General features: G+C 36.9%; 1 protein-coding gene across 1 annotated transcript in view; it reads left to right on the top strand.

Moving 5' to 3' along the window:
• The window catches only part of RORB (RAR related orphan receptor B), a 144,415-nt gene that overhangs the window by 107,571 nt on the left and 18,331 nt on the right, over positions 1-18,513 (top strand). The window contains exons 5-6 of the mRNA XM_040540003.1: positions 16,865-16,986; positions 18,343-18,475. Coding sequence (XP_040395937.1) covers positions 16,865-16,986; positions 18,343-18,475 — 255 coding nt within the window. The remainder of the gene's footprint in view (positions 1-16,864; positions 16,987-18,342; positions 18,476-18,513) is intronic.

Below are 18,513 nucleotides of genomic sequence, written 5' to 3'. Positions count from 1 at the left end.
ACCGTAAACACCAACTAGAGCTCTGGCCTGGCCTTCCTCCTCATGGTTGTATGCTAAGATGTATAAATATATGCATGTAGTCAGACCTACAGATTGCCCTGGAGTTGTGGTTTGTCCCTACGCCTGTGTCATTTCCCTCCATCATATTTGGTCTAGGCTGTCCAGTGAAGACCTACACCTACAGTGCAGCAGTATGGAGGATTACTGAGGAACATTTTCTCCATCCTCCTGCTTGGTTTTGTGGACTTATGAATATTACTTAAGAGTGAATTCTTCAAAGCTCAGTACTAGAACAGTGGTTAGTAGTACAAGGAACCAGCTGAGAGACAATTTAAACAATCCTAAGACCTGTTTCTCTACAGCACCCTGTACCAAAGGGAAATGTTCCCAGAGATGTTCAGAGGAGGTACAAGAAGTATCGCAGTTCTGATAGTACATTAATCAAATTAGTGCTTATATGCTCAGTTACAGAAGCCAAACAGTTACAGTGAGCCAAAAGTTACAGAGCCCAACATAGAGAATATGGCCATGGTCCTATATCCATAACGGCTAAAGGATTCCACCAAAATCAACATAGACAATATGGCCATGGTCCTATATCCATAACAGCTAAAGGATTCCACCAAAATCAATGGGATCTTTTGACTTACAGAGCTTTAGAAAAGTGTTTAACTTCTATCTCTTGCAGAATCACTAAGAAATAATGCATCACTTTTGAATTCTCACCCAGCTTTTTGTTCTCCTATCCCTGTACTCTACTGCCCTAAATCCCACACTGTGTTTCCCATTCTTTCATCCTCCATACCATCAGACCAGTATTCCCTTTCCTGAGCAGAGAAAGGGGGAAACCCACGACTGCAGAGAGAAAGACACAGCTAAGGGCCTGTCTCTGAGCTGACAACAAAAGTCAGGTGTTGGAATTGCCTCTTTTCTATTTGAAATTGGAACTGAGGCTCCTAAATTACTAGAATTTTACCCAAGTTCTGCTTTTTATGTCATTTGTGGCACCTGCAGCAGAGAGGTAACTGTTACTGAGAGATAATGCAGTATAACAGGTAACTGATACAACTGAAAAAAAAAATGGAAGAGAGGTACCCTAAAGTATCGGGATTTGAGCACAGATGAAAGACATTTTCAGGGTTTAAAAATAATCAGAAAACAGCTCTTAATGCTGCAGCAGATTGTGAGTGTCTATATAGCCACAGTCTAGCAGTGAAAGCAGGAAAACTCTAAGCAGTGGGATGCATTGATTTCATACTAAAATATGATTAAATTTCACTCTCTCTTACTCAGTCTGGTGAGACTTAGGAATAAATTCAAGTCATGTTAAGTAGAAGTTATAACCTTAACTGGTAGGTGAATAGAGAATATAAGAGATAGAAAAACTATACTGCATTGATTTTTGTGCTTGATAGGACTTTCTTTATGCTACCCTGCCTAGTGATACTCCAAACTGCTGTTTTAAGTATCCAGGTCATTTTAGTTCTTTTCCTCACTGAAGATTTTATACCAGATTCAGATTTCCATTCTTTATGTTTTTCTGGTGTTCATATTCTTCAAAAGTGTATTTGTTTAAGCACCAGCACACTTGCCTTGTCTTGAAAGACAGATCTTGACAACATGCAGACAAGACACATGATCTTGTCCAAATGCAACCCTCCTCATAAACAAATGTGTGAGAATCCTTCCATCCTTGAGTTCCTTAAAGTTGGTGTAAGCTTTTCACAACAAGACTTATTCTCCGGCAGCCCAGAATCATAGCACTACATATTATAATCATAGCATCATATTCTAACCAATATCCAGTTCACTGCTTACTACTTCAGTGTTATTGCTTTGGTTGTTTCTCACTTACCTTTTTCCTGTATAGGACATTTCTTATTAAGACACCTCTGACTGCCCATTTCTAAGCTTGAATCTTGTTTTCTCTTTTCTATTTTTCTGTCCTTTTCAATCCTGCTACATTAGGTCTCAGTCGTCATTGATGATTTGTGACTTCTCTCGGTTTAGAATTATCTACTCATTTAATTAACATGCTGTGAACCCTCTCTTCCAGATTATTAATGAAAATGTTAAATGCTTGTTAAACAAGTTCTAACAATGGCCCCTGCTGCACCTGACTAAACAATTTGCTGCAACTGCATAAAGTACTTTAGTATTTACTTTTTGCTCACTACCAAACAGTAAGATTCTCTCAAAAATTAAACAAGAATTCTTCATTTCCCTATCAGTTTGACTCAGATATAGAAATAATGTTTTCTATGTTACCCTACCAAATAATTTATAAAACATATACTTTATTTTCTTCACGTTTTATTTTTTACCCACAAATCAAAATTATCAGGCATGCTTTGATCTTTAACTCTTATATGCTTTAATTTAAATGTAAAAGTTCTATTTTTTCTGAACATACCTTGATCTGTCGTAGACTTAATAGTGGAAGTGGAAACTGTTCATCTTAACAGTTTTGAGATTCAAAAGTTTTGCACAGCAGATACTTTAAAACATAATATTAGAATGTCATAGCAAGCAAAATATAGCTCACCCTGCATTACATGCTTACTAGTATCTCTAAATACTGTACCAGGAAATAAGGAGAAAGACATGATGACAAACTGAGGTTATATAGGGCTCCTTCAGAGGTATTTAGAACTATTATATTCCTCCAAATAGGTTGAATATTCCAGGGTACAACTGCACCTTATCTGATCATGATGAGAATGCTAAGTATAAGAAAGAGTAGTCTTTCAAATACAGAAAAAAATTTCTCATGTAACTGCCAGAGCCTATGATGAAGAATAGCTTGATTAAAACAGGTAGTTCCCCATTAGGCAGAAGAGTGCCTTAGGCTCTGCCTTGGTCAGTATTCCAGTTCCTGATTCAAAAAGAAATTCAAAACACCAAGAAATCAATCTGAAGCTGGTAAATAATCAGAAAGGAGCAGAGCTTCGTCTTGACATCACTTGAATTTCTAGGCTATTTCCTTTTACTTTTAAGACAGGTATTTTCATCTGTGACTCAAGGCATCTTGTTGGAGCCATGAGCTGGATTTGTAGCCAAGGTGGGCAGAGGACAAAGGAAGTATTCAGCCATTGGATGAATTGAGCACGTTCTTTCTCTACTTGTCCTGCTGCCCACTGGCAGCACAAGCCAGGTGTGTCCCGCCATTTTTGCAAAGCTGCCAGTATGAGGAGCACCCGTGTCCCAGGGGTGCATGGTACTGTGTCTCCCTTATATCTGTAGGTCTGGGAAGGCAGAATTTCCTCCTGTTGTGCTAGAAGCTCAAACTCAGGTCCAATCTGCCTCTGTGTCGAAAGCAAGTATTTTGTTGTACATTGAATGTCCTTCTCCTCACGGAGAGAGAGAGGCAGAGGTCAGCCTGTGCATGGGAACTCTTTAAAGGAAAAGGCAGCTCTGTTTCCTGACCCTTGCAGCTCCACAGAAAAATGGTAAAGCTTGTTCCCAAGTGTGATTTTAAATTAGCAGGTATTAAAGGCTTATTTTTAGACTTGGTCAAATTAAAGACCATTTTGTTTCAATGTATGTGCATAACATTATCCGTTACAAAATTGAGCATTGCATTCTCCTCACAAAATGTGTGGTTCAGGTCTTGGTCTGTAGAAGTTAATGGAAAGGTTTCCTTGCCTTGATCACAGATGAGACTACCAGCCTATGCTTTCTTAAAGCCGAGTAAAAAAATATATATATATTAGTCATCATTTTTGTGGAGAAAACAGCTTGGTTAAAGGTTCACTTATGGTCAAACTGAAGCGTGCCCTATGTTTGTGTGTATTTAGGTAGTTGATAAGGTGTCAGAGAGTACAAGAGGTCACATAACCAGAGCTCTTGTAATTACAGAAAATAAAAAAAAAAGTGTTGCTTATGTATATTTGCATGGCATTTCTTCAATGTCAGTTGTATTTAAAGGTACCCAATGTCTTGGACAGCTTACAATTCTACAAAAACTGAAGTTAAATAGTAAGTAATGTCATTAGGCTCAAGCTTCATCTTCTTTATCCCCAGTCCATCCAACACTGCTCTGTTGTCTGTATCTTAGCATGGACAGTAGCTCACTATAGCAGCTGTGTGGTGAAAACTGGAGGAGGCATCACCTCTCCTACTCACCAAATCCCACTTAACACACAGCATTCCTGACCCATTGACTAGAAAACTTCAGTAAAGCAAAACATGCAAAATGTTGTAAAAGCTGGTTCAAGACAGGTATGTAAAAGAAAAGCCTCCCTGGTAACGGCAAATAGCACTCTGCATATGTAAGCCTTAATTTAGCTGGTTTCATACATTCTTCTCAGGATCTACAGTACACAACCTTATATACTGTATGATCATTCAATGTTTTCCATTGCTGCAATATCAAACAAGCTGGAGCTTTACATAAAGTTCATTCAGTGTCCCACTTTGAGAGAACACATTCACTTGGAAACATTCTCAATTCCTCTTGTGAGAATGTATTTGAAAACTGGTCCCACACATTTTTCCTTTCAGTATAAATCCTGCCATTAACTTTAGAAGAAATTAGTTTATTCCCCCATGCCTATATTATTCATGAATGTCCTTACCACTGTATGCTGCATATGAAATGTGCAAACCATCATCAGACTGATCTCTTAGAAAGTATGTTGTGCCTTGTTGTTGATGGTTGCAAAAGTACTTTTCCAAAGGTGATAGAAGTTGGTTTTGTTTGGTTTTGTTTCTTTCTTTCTTTCTTTTTTGTTGTTGTTAATTCTTTAACTCCCTTATCTGTATCTCCAAGTCTTGCTCTCTGTGCCAAATCAAAAATTAATGGACTGTCTACAGAACATATATTCATCAATTAGATGTTATTTCAAAGGTTATTGTATGGATCAGATGATTCAAAATGCAATAAACTCTCTAAATTAAAGCTCATACCTAAGGTGACATTAACAACAGCTGTGTTGAAGTTCTCTTTTGTCTGTAGCTTCTTTTCAAGCCCATGGACCACTACATAGTAAAACGAAAATGATGGCTGTGTAACTGTAGTCCTGTGTAACGTTTCTTCACCTCTTTTTCTAAGCCATGTTTTAATATCTCTTCTACCAAGGTGGTAGCCAAATTTTTCAGGGCAGATGTGTGCAGATGTGTACAGCCTTACAGCTGTATTTCAGCAGAGCAATGTTGCCATCTAGTGAGCAATTAAAAATGTGCAGCATGAGCATTTCCATGCAGATACCCTTAGGGCACTATTTCTAACCATCATTACCTATTTAAAGGTAACAATCAGAATAAATTAATATTTCAGTGTTGTGCTCATTTCAGTTAATGTAACAAAGCTTAGAACCCCCTCTTCTGTTAATTTTTAAGGTAATTAAGTAATCTTTTCCCTTTCTTGTACATTAAAGAAGAAAATGGGGAATGGCAAGATTCAAAACTAATTTGACAGCTTAGCTCAGCTAGGAAACATTTCCACTTCATCTAAAATGGACAGAAGAGTGGAGGAATAAATTAGAGTATTATGATGCAGAAACATTCTAGCTGAGCTGATGTTAAAATGAAAATAGTTATATATATATATAATTGCAGATTCTGATTTTTAAACATTTAGAAATAAATTTGGCCAATAAAATTGCCATAAAATTTATCAGAATTGTTGGAAAAATATTTTTGAAAGTCTGTGGTTTTCTCTAGTTTTATCTTTTCCAGATTAGTAATCTTTATTTGTAAATTTACATATTTACAAATGAAAATTTACAGATTGAAACCAGACTAATTACAGATCTACATAAAGGCTTTATTGAATTTGTGTTGCTCACACTGGTAGTTTAAATGATCCAAATGTTCATAAATAAGTGATTATGTTTTTATATTTTACTAAATGCATATTTTAGCACTTACTGACTTAAGAAGACAGAGAGAACAGAGTTTGTGTTACAACATTTGATGTAGATTTAGAAAACAAAAACTCACCCTGTGGTTTTCAAGTCACTGAGCATCCACTGAGCCTCACTGTATCTGCAGTGGACTTCAGATCTGTCTCATATCGGTTCTAGAAGTCTTTTTCAGCTGCATTTTATGCAAATTACAGCAGTTTAATAAGCAGGATGCAATGGGCTTTTTTACCTATACCTAGTTCAAATTTATGCAATCAAGCAATTAACCTAAAACTATTTGAAAATGCAATAGATAGACTAAAAGTACATGCTAGAGACAATTTTCCTGTAAATTATAAAGGGTTTGGGTGTTTTGTTTTTTGTTTTTGGATTGTGTGGTGTTTTTTGTTTGTTTGTTTGTTTTGATATTTCTGAAAGTGAAATCCTTTTTCTCTTTCAGAAAAGGAAAGAAATCTCTTCCAGTTAGTTCAATTCATATGTCAAATGCTAGCCAACTAACAAAGCCACATTAATTTTACCAATAATGTCCATTGACAGTGCTCCTAAATGGAGTTTGATTACATTACAGACCATGCACTATAGATGTTGCAGAAAATGGCACTTTAAATATTGCCCATTATGAGGATAATTGTTGCTAGTAGGAATACTCAAGATTTCTGGTTACATATAGTTAAATAATTTCTGGCACATGATGCATATTTTCAATAAATGGAAGATGTCTACTGACTGTGTTTGCAGCACCAAAGACAACGAGGTCCATCTTAATTGCAGCTATGACTATTTGAATAATATAAACCACTGCATTAAGTATTTAAATTGCTAAAATCAATTATATCTTTAGCTAAGATTGAGAATAGGGAATATTTTGTGATGTTTGGTTCTGTTTGACCTGCTTTTCAGACCATTTTACAAATGAATTAAAAATATATTAAACATTATTTAAAACAAATTAATCTATAGCTTACATTCCAAAGCATGATAATATATTTCTTTAAAGTGGGAATATTTCTAATCCATTAAAGCAAGGACATAAAATTCCTCTTTTTCTCAAAAGACATATTTTCTTACATAAGCAAACTTGACAGAATGTGTTCATTCTATTGAGAATCCAAAAAGCAGTTAGAAGCAGTTAGAAAGCAACCATTTGTAGCAGCCAAAATATGTAAAATAATGTATCATGCATCCCATATATTAGCATATATCATGATAATCTTTTCAGAAATAGCCCTGTACAGTGAATGTTATCATATTATAAATCACACAAAAAGATCAATGTAAAGCTAGCGGTATAATAAGTACTGAGGTGTGCTATAGCTGTCAGTCATAGGAATATCTGTTCCGCAGATTCCCTGCTGTACTGTATTATATTGTATTGTGTCACAATGTCAGCAGAAGAAATGGTAACTGGCTTTCCGTAAGAAACCCTCAGAAAAAGAAGGCTGGAACAGAGCATGGAGGGTATGTGGCATGTGATGTATGGTGCCTTGCGAAGTTGTGTCTCACACACAACCTCTGAGGCAGCAAAGACAGCACTGCAGATGAGAATCAATGGGGCAAAACAGTGATGAGTTAGGAATCACTGTAGTATGTAGAAGTAGCATGTTATCTCCAAAAGTCCTGTGTGTTGAATTAGTAGTGATAAGTTGCTTACCTCCTCATCTGGACAACCCCTTTATCTCAGTGTCAATGCTGATATTTGTGCATGTTGTTTCTGGACATTTCAGTACTGACAATATGCATACGTACCCTATGCTTTCAAAGAGCTAAATCTGGGGGCCATATTGAATTTTTTTTCATCACGTACAGCATTGTTTGATTCTTCTCTAACCTTCAGCCACAAGAAAAACAAAGAAAGCTTTGTTTTATTTTGTTGTTGTTGTTGTTGCTTTGTTTCCCAGTATACATGCAACATCTTAAGTGTTACTTTCCATGGCCATAGTTGACTTTTGTACACCACATGCATTCTGTGTGGTAGATTTCATTCACCATATCATGCATTTCACTACTTTCCCTTTTATATTTATGAATAATGTGCATTATGTAGTTTATGATGTTTTTCCCAGCTCTGTTGAGAACTATACCTTTCTTTAGTCCACTCATTTTTGATAGTTCATTTCAAAGAGCAGCACCGCTATTTTTGTACAGGAGTGGAAACATATGAGGAAAATGTTGGATTGAAACACACAGTGAGGAACATGCATGTGTTTATTGCAAAATTGCAGTGCAATGAGACTAAAATTCAGACAAATGGTGAGCCTGAGTATCAGAATACAGTTTTTATAGTACGGTAGTCTTTCATGGATGAAAGTTGCATATAAATTGGAGCAGTTAAAGCAAGATATTAAGGCATGGAACAGTATCTCACGTTCCTTTTTGACTGCATGGATATTTTTCCTCTTAATTGGTGAAATCACTGGGATTGTTTATGATTACCAAATTGTTTCAATTTCTGACTCTACACAGTGACACTACTTTGATCCAATGCAGATGTCACACTACGGGAAAATAGAACTACTGTAGAATGCTTTGTCATTGCTTTTTAAAGCAGTTCTACACCTAAATTGTATAAAATCTTTATAAAAATCTGAATAGAAACCTGTGACAGTGAGAAAAATGTTCAAATGTATTTCTAAACTCTCCCAGCCTTTTGAAGACTTACAGGTCAAAGCCTTACAACTGTAGTTTAAGAATTTTAATATTCCAAGTGTTCCATGCATATTTCTAGGTTTCATAGTGAACAATGTCCATTCTAACAATGTTTGCCTAATTGTAATAAATGAAACCATATTCTTGCTTTGGAACAGTCTCAACTGTAATATAATTGTGTAATCTGTGCTTGAAGAAGTTAGGAAACAGTTCATCTCAATGAATTTGTGATAATTATATGGTGCCTGTAGAGCCCGTGTCCCGTAATCTCTAGTCATTGCCTTGGTTTGTGCTTTTGCTGCCAGCTAAATGATTTCTAATTAGTATAAAATATACGTTTTTGACTAAATTGGCTGAGATCCAGGAAAAGAATTATTAAGGGGAGACCTTTAAGCATTTATAAATCCTCTAGGTTTTAACTCAATTCTGGGTCCATCCTCTAAGTTCCTTTGAATTAGGGCTTTATTCAATTGTATTGTCATTTCTTGTAATTCATTAGCATTTTTTTTCTTTTATGCATTATGATATTGAGAAAGCCAGGGAAGGATAAAAAAAAAAGAATTTGTTTTTTGGAACCACTTTTCAGAAAAACTGTTTCTGTTTTTCTATTAAAAATAAATAAATAAATAAATAAAGTTAAAATTTTTCATCCAGTCCATTTGAAAAAACAGATGGGAGGACCCAATATTCATGTTGGACAGCCACTACAGGACATATCTTTTCTTTATTGCCTGAATCACTGCCTCTACTACCGTAGAATTTCTTGAGAATTTCTTGAGGTAATCTATGCAGTGAAACCTGTTCACAAAACTTTACATTTACAGTCATAGTTCCCTTGAATTAGAACACAGAAAAATGTTAATTTGGTATTAGCCTGCCATTAGTTTGAGTATTATAATGGAGATTTTATTTAGAATGTATTGCAGGAGTTTTGATAGTTTTAAGAACTGATATGCATGCTTATAGCAGCCAGCCAAAGCTGTGGTGTTATTGCAGCATTAATTCAAAGTGGATCCCTGTGAGAGCTCAACTTAGGATATAAGCCGAGATGAGCTCTTAGCTATTCAACTGGATCCTAAGGGTAAGTGGCAAATTAAAAATTCATTATTCATTTTAATTGAGGATGATTATCAGTGTTTTAGGAGGCACACTTCAAAGTTCTTCCGTTCCCAGTGCAAAAGAAGGGAATGCTGAGAAAACCTAGGATTTCTCATGAGAAAAGACAGACAAATGAAAGAACTAAAGAGCCTGTAGGAAACAGACACTGCTGAATCCTATGGATAATTTCCACTTAGGCCGAATTCACAGCTGATGAATATTGTGTGCAATCTTTGGAGTTATTAGACCTATAACCACCAGCACTGAACTTGACTCCAAGCTGGAGTTTTTCCTAGGCATTGCAGCTGAATATCTCCAGATACTGCAAGGAAATTTCTGAAAAAGACAGGACTGATTCATCAGCTGATGAAAGACCCCTGCAGGTCTGCACTAGGCTGATGTATATTATCTAGGTTGCAATGTTCCGTTTTCTGTATGTAGTTCAGATTTAAACAGCTCCTAACCCACTGTTGCAATGCATGTTTGAGCTGTCACAACTTTTGGAGAGTACCTTTTGTGAGGTGTCTACTGAAACCTAAAACAAGAAATGTGGGAAGGAAGGAAGGAAGGAAGGAAGGAAGGAGAGAAAGAGAGAGAGAGAGAGAGAGAGAGAGAGAGAGAGAGAGAGAGAGAGAAAGAAAGAAAGAAAGAAAGAAAGAAAGAAAGAAAGAAAGAAAGAAAGAAAGAAAGAAAAGAAAGAAAAAGATCCTAGCAGAGTAGCCAAAACTAGAAATAGAATAGTTCATTTGCTACATCATTCTAGAAGTTGTGACCTGTAGTCCCAAAGTTATGCTTGAGAGGAGTATAGCCTGTATACTGTTTCTCTTTCCTTGCATATACTTTTGGCCTGTTTTGCTGGCAGAATAGGGTTGTGCAGTCTTCCTGTCTGTCTAGTATTTCTGTCACCCAATACTTCTTTAACTTTCTCACACCCAATAAATACTTCTTTAACTACTGTTCATCCTCAACAAAGGCAATCAGTGGTCTCAGAAATTTACATTCCCACAAGTTTTTGTAAAAGAGGTTACTCAGAAGTTGACAAAGACAGACCTTCTTAGGGAAGGAGAAAAGCCATGGCCAGGCCTGTGTCCACCCCGGAAGGTGGTGGCCTGCTGGCCAGTCAGCTTGTGTTGACAGGCGCCATGTACACACTTGAGGCCTCTTACCCAACTGAACACAGTGGGGAGGGCAAGCAACGTGTCCATAAGAAACTAGGATGAATTTACTGCACTAATGATGCTGCAGCTTATTGCACTAGGCCAGCCTTGCAGAATCAAATATTTTTCTTGTCCCTGTAGTTTTAGGTAGGCTAGACCAAATTTAAAAGCTGTTTCTTTTGCTAGAGCAACATTGATCTCTCGTGGTCTTCCTCCTCCTTATCTTGGCTATGTCCTATATACCACATTTCACTGCTGAGATGCTGCTTTTCTCTAATAGCTTCATTTAATTCTTTTAGTGCCAGTGAGACCCGTCATTATGCTCCGGGACAGTTCCCATCAATATTTGCACATGGCCTCTTTCAGGTATCGGCTTTAACAGGCTAATTTGCTGGCACCGAGCTGCCAACCCAGGAGCATGTTCTGTAGATTTTTATTCTGTCACCAGTCTCCCCTGCATATTGTACAGCCTTTGTTTTACTCTCAGTATATGTATACATCTTTCTTTCATGTTTTTGTTGCTCCATCAAGTCATAAGCTTTGAGGCCATCTTGTCTGATCAGTTACATTTCACAGACCATAGAATTACATGTATACACAAAGTATTTCTTTCAAGAAATCCACAACTGTTTTCTGAATTAGAACAAATCTTTTTTGACAGATAATATTTCAGCTTCCTGATGTATGATTTTCAGCTTCTTCTGAGCATCTTCTTCTACATATTTTACTTTCTTTTACAGTGCTGTATTGCAAAATCCCAATTAAATCATTGTCCACCATCATTTCTGTGTCTCACTGAGTGCTGCTGATTTCTCCTACACACTGGATTACAGTATTGTTCAAGTTATTGCTTCCTGGTCTTTCTTTCTTAAATTGCTTCTTCTGATTTAAGTTTCATTTTCTGTTACTTTTTTCCCCATCTATCTTACCATAATCTTTGGCAAGGCTTTCAGGAACTAGCTTTGGCATTGGAGGCATGTAATAAAGGTACAACATGCGGCAGGGCTGTTAAAAAGCACAGGCTGCTGTTGTCAAGATCTTGTCACATGAGGAGAATCTGGGAAACAAAAGTTTTGATGCCTTCTCCACAGTGTGGGCCTGTCTCTCAGTGAATGCCTGTATCTACACATCCACCCACCCTCCTGCCTGCCCAGCACCTTTCAGCGCCCCATCAGCATTGCCATAGGGGAGCACCTCCATAGCCTTCCCAAGCCCTGCAGATCACCCTGTCCTGGCCTCTTCCACAATTCTGGAGCTGCCCCAAATCACTTCCTGCCCACTTGACTGTTTGGGGAAGAACACAGTTTTGCTATCTTTCTCATTAATCAGCAGGTTTTAGAGAACATTTGAAACATCTCAAGCATGTTTTCCCTCTTCTGCAGTGCTTTTGTCAGGGCATGGTTGGGATCTGGTGGACATGTCTCCTCTCTGTGGGTTTGAGCTGTATGCTGAAACTAAGTTCTTGTCTCTCCAGTTATGTTGGAGATTTCTGTGAAAGCAGGACATATTAAATTTCCTGTTCTTATCTGTTCTGAGAAACCAGTCCTGCTGGCAGACATTTCTATAATCCAGAGGATGAATCTATAAAATCAGCTTTCTTTAAAGATCATAGATCTTGTAAGATACCACTTGTAATATTTATCTTTTTTTTTTTTTTTTAGTTTAGTTTAGTACAGGTGTTTACCACACAGACTGCTTTGGTGTGATTTAATATTAAATCTTTGGAAATTAAGAGTCATTATGAACCAAAAATGTCTTTTTTTTTTTTTTTTTCAGAATGAAAAAGAACAAATGAGACTTAACAACTAATATAGCGGGTATTTATAGAAAACTAGTCAGGCATATATGGGACAGAAATGAAATATAATTGATCATTCCAAGATATATCTTGCCTGAATATTTCTGATTTTTCAAGACCTCATATTGGTGACAACTATTAGCTGTTTACTTGATCGACTATGTTGTTTCTAGCTTACATGTCTGGAAGCAAATACTTCTTACTAGAGACTTTTTGTAATGAAACACACTATTTGCACAAATACAGACTGTTTTCTACGGAAAAAAAAAAGTCAAAGTAACAATACTAAAAATTCTTCAAATTTATAACTAAAATACCTAATGGAAATGCTTCCAGTATATGCTGAAAATACATTATTTTCTGTGGTCCATGTTTCCCAGCCAGAGTCAGTCTGCCAGGATGTGCTGTGGCTCTCAGACCCCTAAAGGGTGTCATGCAGTATCAAGTGATCATGTTGCATAATAGGAGATATAACCCTAATATAATAAACCCAATATGCAGACAAAAGGGGAGAAATAAAACACCTAATGTACATCTGTGTTTACATATTATGGCAATAAGCTTCAATAATCATGCAGTTTACAGCTGTAGTTAATGTTGATGGTATACTGTCATGCAGGCTTAGTAATTCCTTTTGGCTGAAGTTATTAATTTTCACTCAACACTTGCAGAAGGTGTTCCTTGCAAAAGAAAATGCTTCAAACTTTGATCCTCACACATAAAGAATCAACATCATCTCTTTTGTTGTCTTGTCACAAAGTAAATGTTGCAAACCTGATGTAATCTATGTAAAATGGAGACTGACAACATTTCGAAGGGGAATACAGTTCACATTGAGGTCACAAGAATTGTGCTGTCTTTCATAGTCCTTGCAACACAACCAAAAAGGATTCCTAGTTATAGTTGTATCTGTGCAGCTTCCTGGTGTGAGGGGACCCTCGACAGCTCTGCCTTAAGATGGCAGACAACAAAATGAAATGAAAATGAAAATAATGAAATTGACTTAAGTCAAGACCTGTTGCATGGAGAAACTGTGGTGGAAACTTCTAGTCTGGAGAACAGGAGGGATATAACTGTTGAGTATTCCCCCAGAAGGGTACCTCCATGGGACTGAGGCCATGGCCTCTGTATTAAGGCAACAGCTCTCTGTAGTAAGCTGCTTTCCTTCCTCACTGTTCCATTCTTTGAATGAACTCAGTTGCCAACAATACTTGAGAGCTGCTAGGTCTCCTCCCAGAAATGTGGCATAGTTTGGATTTAGCACAGTACCCGTGCCATACATCAGGACAGGTTTACATTAGATGTCAGTACATTATTCCCAATGACTTAAGGTCTTCTTTCTGCATGGGATTTGCAGAGATATGTGCTGATTACAACTACATAGGTGAAAAGAACTCAGATCTGAAAATGGCATGGGAAAAAAAAAAAAAAAAAGAAAAAAAAAAAAGGCTATGCTCTTTGAAATCCCTTTGAGAGTAATATTCTTTGTTCTGCCTGCATTGCATCTTCCGTTGCTGAACCCTCTGAGAAGCCAAGATAAGCTTATAATTCTTTTGGTTTTTTGCACCGTGTCAGCACTGCACACCCCATGTATGCTATATCTGCATAAGGCACCTCCCAGGGACTCCAGCACTGAGTGTAAGCAAGCAGCCTCCTCTGCTGCTTACACAAAATAAGCAGTCCCCTCCTCCCCTGAGACCCAGCATACCCTTTCTATCATGCACTCAGCCTTGCCTAGCCTGCAGCTCAAGAGTTTCAAGTCTTTCTTGCACCTGGTTCCTCTTTGGATGTCAGGATTTGGAGCTGCTGCTTGCTGCAATTGCCCTAGGCCTTCACACATCTACATGTTTTTTTATTGTCAGTTCAACATAAGTACATAAGGAAAAAATGTATAGAACTAAAACACAGGATGCCATCCCTACAAAACCTTGAAGGTTCATGAATTGCTACTCAGCTCTTTGATCCTAAGGTAAATATGTAAATGGTAGGAAAAAGAGTGAGGCTGGGAGTCTTTGCAGCGATGTAGAACTGATGATTAAATACATTTCCAGGTCAGTGAAATGAAAGGATCTCATCTTCAGATTGTTCACATCAGACCAACAAGCAGGCCAGCCTTATCTGATTCAAAATCTGGCTATGCAGTAATATTAAAGCATTTAATATATTTATTGCAAGTATTTTCTTTTGTCGAGAACATGAATAGTTCCAGCCTAGTGTAACAAATGCTGAGGCTAGGGGAGATGAGCTAGAAAACACAAGAAACAGAAAGACCACCCAGTGGTTATAGAGAGCAAAATCGTTCACCATTCAGACTGGGAACGTGCAATACAAGTTTAAACTATATTTTTTTCACTGGTGTTTTAGATACAAGGTTTAAATGTTCTAACCATACTTCAGTTCCTTCTGGTTAAATACTTTCAGGAACATAAGATACAAAATCTATACCCTGAGCTAAACTTCTACAGTCATATTTACTCTAGTTTATGATGTTTCCAGAAAGCTGATTTTTTTAAAAATATACAGTAAACCGAAAAATATGGGGGGTAAAAATCTGAAATATAGTGTTTATAAAACAGGTTTTTATTAGTTATTATTTAATTTATTCTGACAAGTCCATTTATCTGTAAGGTTTTTACTACAAAATACAACATTGACTTACCACCATGGGGTAAGACTTGTATGCTTCCATGGAAGAATGATAGATTCCTGTACTTACTAATATATACTTTTAGTTATCTTTACACTAGTCAGTTCTTCCACCAGGAAACCTAGAGGCAGCATTGATCTGTTAAATGATACCCATAAAGATTCAATAGAGAAAATACTCTTTTTTGTACAAAAACCTGGAACACTTTTGTGTTTTCTTCAGCACCCTTCCACTAACTCTCAGTTTATTAACTGTGACAGTAGTACAGAAAAATCTCCTTTAATTCGTATTCCTATAACAGTGATTGCAGACTGCACATATATGTTTACATTCATTTTTCGGCTTTCCTTCTTGACGGTGTTTTTAAATTCAGATAACATTTGGCCAAAGTAACAGTCTTATTCTGGGACTCCAAAACAACAGATCCACCCACTGTAAGAAACTGTTGAGGATGTGGATGAGTAAATGATGAAATTCCTAGTTCTTTTTATTTCCCATGCTCAGGTTCTGCTAATACCCTGTCAATGTCCTCTCCTTTTTTGATGAATATGTTTTCTGATAAGTGCAGGTTCTGAAGTGAGTATTTCAGATCAGTTTTTTTGTCCACCTTTTACTTTGCTGAAACAGCATTTAGCTTAAACAATGTCTTCAGGATGAGGCACTGAGCTACATTAGCTATATAGGTCTCAAAGCTGCAAGATAAGAAATCATCACATTTCTAGATCATGCTTTATCAAGACATTTCAAGTTCCAGTGCTAATGAATTCATGTTGGATTTTTTGGGGGGAGAATCGTTTTAATACATTCAAGTGGTTTAAAGGACAAAGGTCTGGTTTCAAATACTTCCCTGAGAAGTTTACTGTTAATTTTATGGGGTTCTCAGGCCAGCAATGAATGCTTCCCCTTGCATCCTGCACTCCATGCTATGCAGTAATGTCTAAAGCTGTGATTTCAGAATAACTTTAATGTAACTTAATCATGTGCTGTTACAGAGTGTGAGAGCAATTCCCCAGCCTCTCTTCTCCTAAAATTTAGGCTGCTCATTGCAGCTTTCACACCCTGCTAGCACCAGTCTCCATGTTCATGTCCATCATGCTAATTCAGAAATCGATTCAGCTAAAACCTAACTGGAGAAAAATGAGACAATTTTCCTGTTTCTCTGATGTAAGTAATCCCCAAGTAATGCAAACGCCCATGTCAGGACTGAGTAGCCAGGTGTGGGCAGCTGTGCAGGCTTGAGGTAAACAGAAGTGATCAGCGAACCAGAGCCTCCAAACAACATTTATTTGAACACATTAATAATAATAATAATCATCATCATCATCATCATCATCATCTTACAGAATTAAAGAATTAAAATAATTTCATAAGATCCATTGTTATTTTCATATATACATCCAAAAGCATCCTTTATTTACGAAGCATCCTTTGGTTTTGGATTGAATACTGAAATATTTCACAAAAGACATCTTCAGAAATATTTTAAAAGAGAGTGAGAGAAAGGTATCATTGGAAAGAAAAGATTTTTATTTTTTATTTTTTTGAAAATCTGCATTTTCCAACAACCTTAATATTTTCAACATTTTGCTATTGCAATTCACTGTTCACCAGAATGTTTCATGTGAACTATTTTTTATTCTCCTCTTCTCAGATCGAATTGCACAGAATATCATTAAATCTCATTTGGAGACTTGCCAATATACAATGGAGGAACTACACCAGCTAGCATGGCAGACCCACACGTATGAAGAAATTAAGGTTTATCAGAGCAAGGTACAACCTTGTAATATGCTTTTTCTTCTGTTCCCTATGAATTGAAATTGTTAATATGAAATGTTAATGTAATTGTTAGCGTAACATATTTGCCAAAGAAGAGCTGATGAGTTTCTTACAGGTGAAAATAGGCTTTTAAATATCTTTGAGGAGTCTGGTGAGTAAAAGCAGAGTGACATTTCTTAAATAGAAGGAGTAGCTTACCAGCAAGTTGGGATAATTTTTAAGTCAAAGCTCAGACATGGTCACAGAATCCAGATTTCTATACATTGTTTATTACAACATATTTAATCATTATGCAGAAATTCAGTTGAACATCATGTGATCAGGATTGGACTCTCTCTATTTTAAGAGTTTTCAGAAAATAAGACGACCTAACTTGTTTCCTTATCATTTTGAAAGCTGTTAGAAGCAGAGCCCTTTTTTATCTGAATAATAAATATTTTCACTGTGAGCAAACTAAATATCTGTCACTTATAGATAACAAATGATGATGAATTGAAAATACTCTTTAAAGTGAAGTTGTTCAAAAGTGGCTGGAAAAATGGTCTCTTTACATGTTTGTTGTCTTTTTTCTTCTGCCTCTGTGATTCTCAGATCATGTTCAGAATATTTCTTACTGGCACCTCTTCAGATATAGCCCAGTCAACAGAAGTCAAGCTGTGCTCTTTGTGTCTCTTGTGCCTGCATCACTAGCAATGTTTCTGCAATGAGATATCAATTGGCAGATTGACTGATCATCCAAGAGCCCAAAGAGACTCCTTCTTATTCTAGGAAAGCCATGGGTCTAAGAAGAAATAACAAGCATAAAAACACACTAACTTGCACAGTTATTGTATGCAACCCAAGAACATTGGTTTGCATTTGCACAAGTTGCATGCACAAGGAAAGTAGTTATCAAGGAGACAAAAATCTCAAGTAGTCAGTATTCAGACTGCAATGATACTTTAATGATTTATTTTTTAAGTTTCAAACTAGAAAAAATATTCTGTCAGACGACTGAATAGCACTACACCACTTCCTCCCTTGGAATATCCTGGGTTATTTACATTGTTGGTGCCACCGACTGTTTCTCCTGCACAAAAATCAACATTAAAATCATATTTTAACATTGGCCAATGCATTTTCCCCCTCTGAAGAAGCAAAGAGAGAGTTCAGACTACTTGGGCAACCAACTTGTGAAAACAACATTCTGATAAAAAGTGTTAGGCACCTTGAAAGGCAGAGATGCCACTAGCTCTGACTGGGGAGGCAGTCTTAGGACTGTGCTTTCTTGCAAGGCCACTAGAAGTCCTCTATGCACTGATAAAGCCACTTACTTATTGGTTTGCTTTTCCATGTGTGTTTTCCTGGAAGACCAGAGAAGCTCTGTGGCAACAGTGTGCCATTCAGATCACACACGCTATCCAGTACGTTGTGGAGTTTGCGAAGCGGATAACAGGTTTCATGGAGCTCTGTCAGAATGACCAAATTCTTCTCCTTAAGTCAGGTGGGTAAATACCAAAGGCTTGAGACTGGTTTAACTCC

Source organism: Cygnus olor, chromosome Z (genome assembly GCF_009769625.2).
Source record: "Cygnus olor isolate bCygOlo1 chromosome Z, bCygOlo1.pri.v2, whole genome shotgun sequence".
In the NCBI taxonomy this organism is placed as follows: Eukaryota; Metazoa; Chordata; class Aves; order Anseriformes; family Anatidae; genus Cygnus; species Cygnus olor.
The sequence above is the reverse complement of the archived record's forward strand: the minus strand, read 5'-3'. Positions and strand labels throughout refer to the sequence as shown.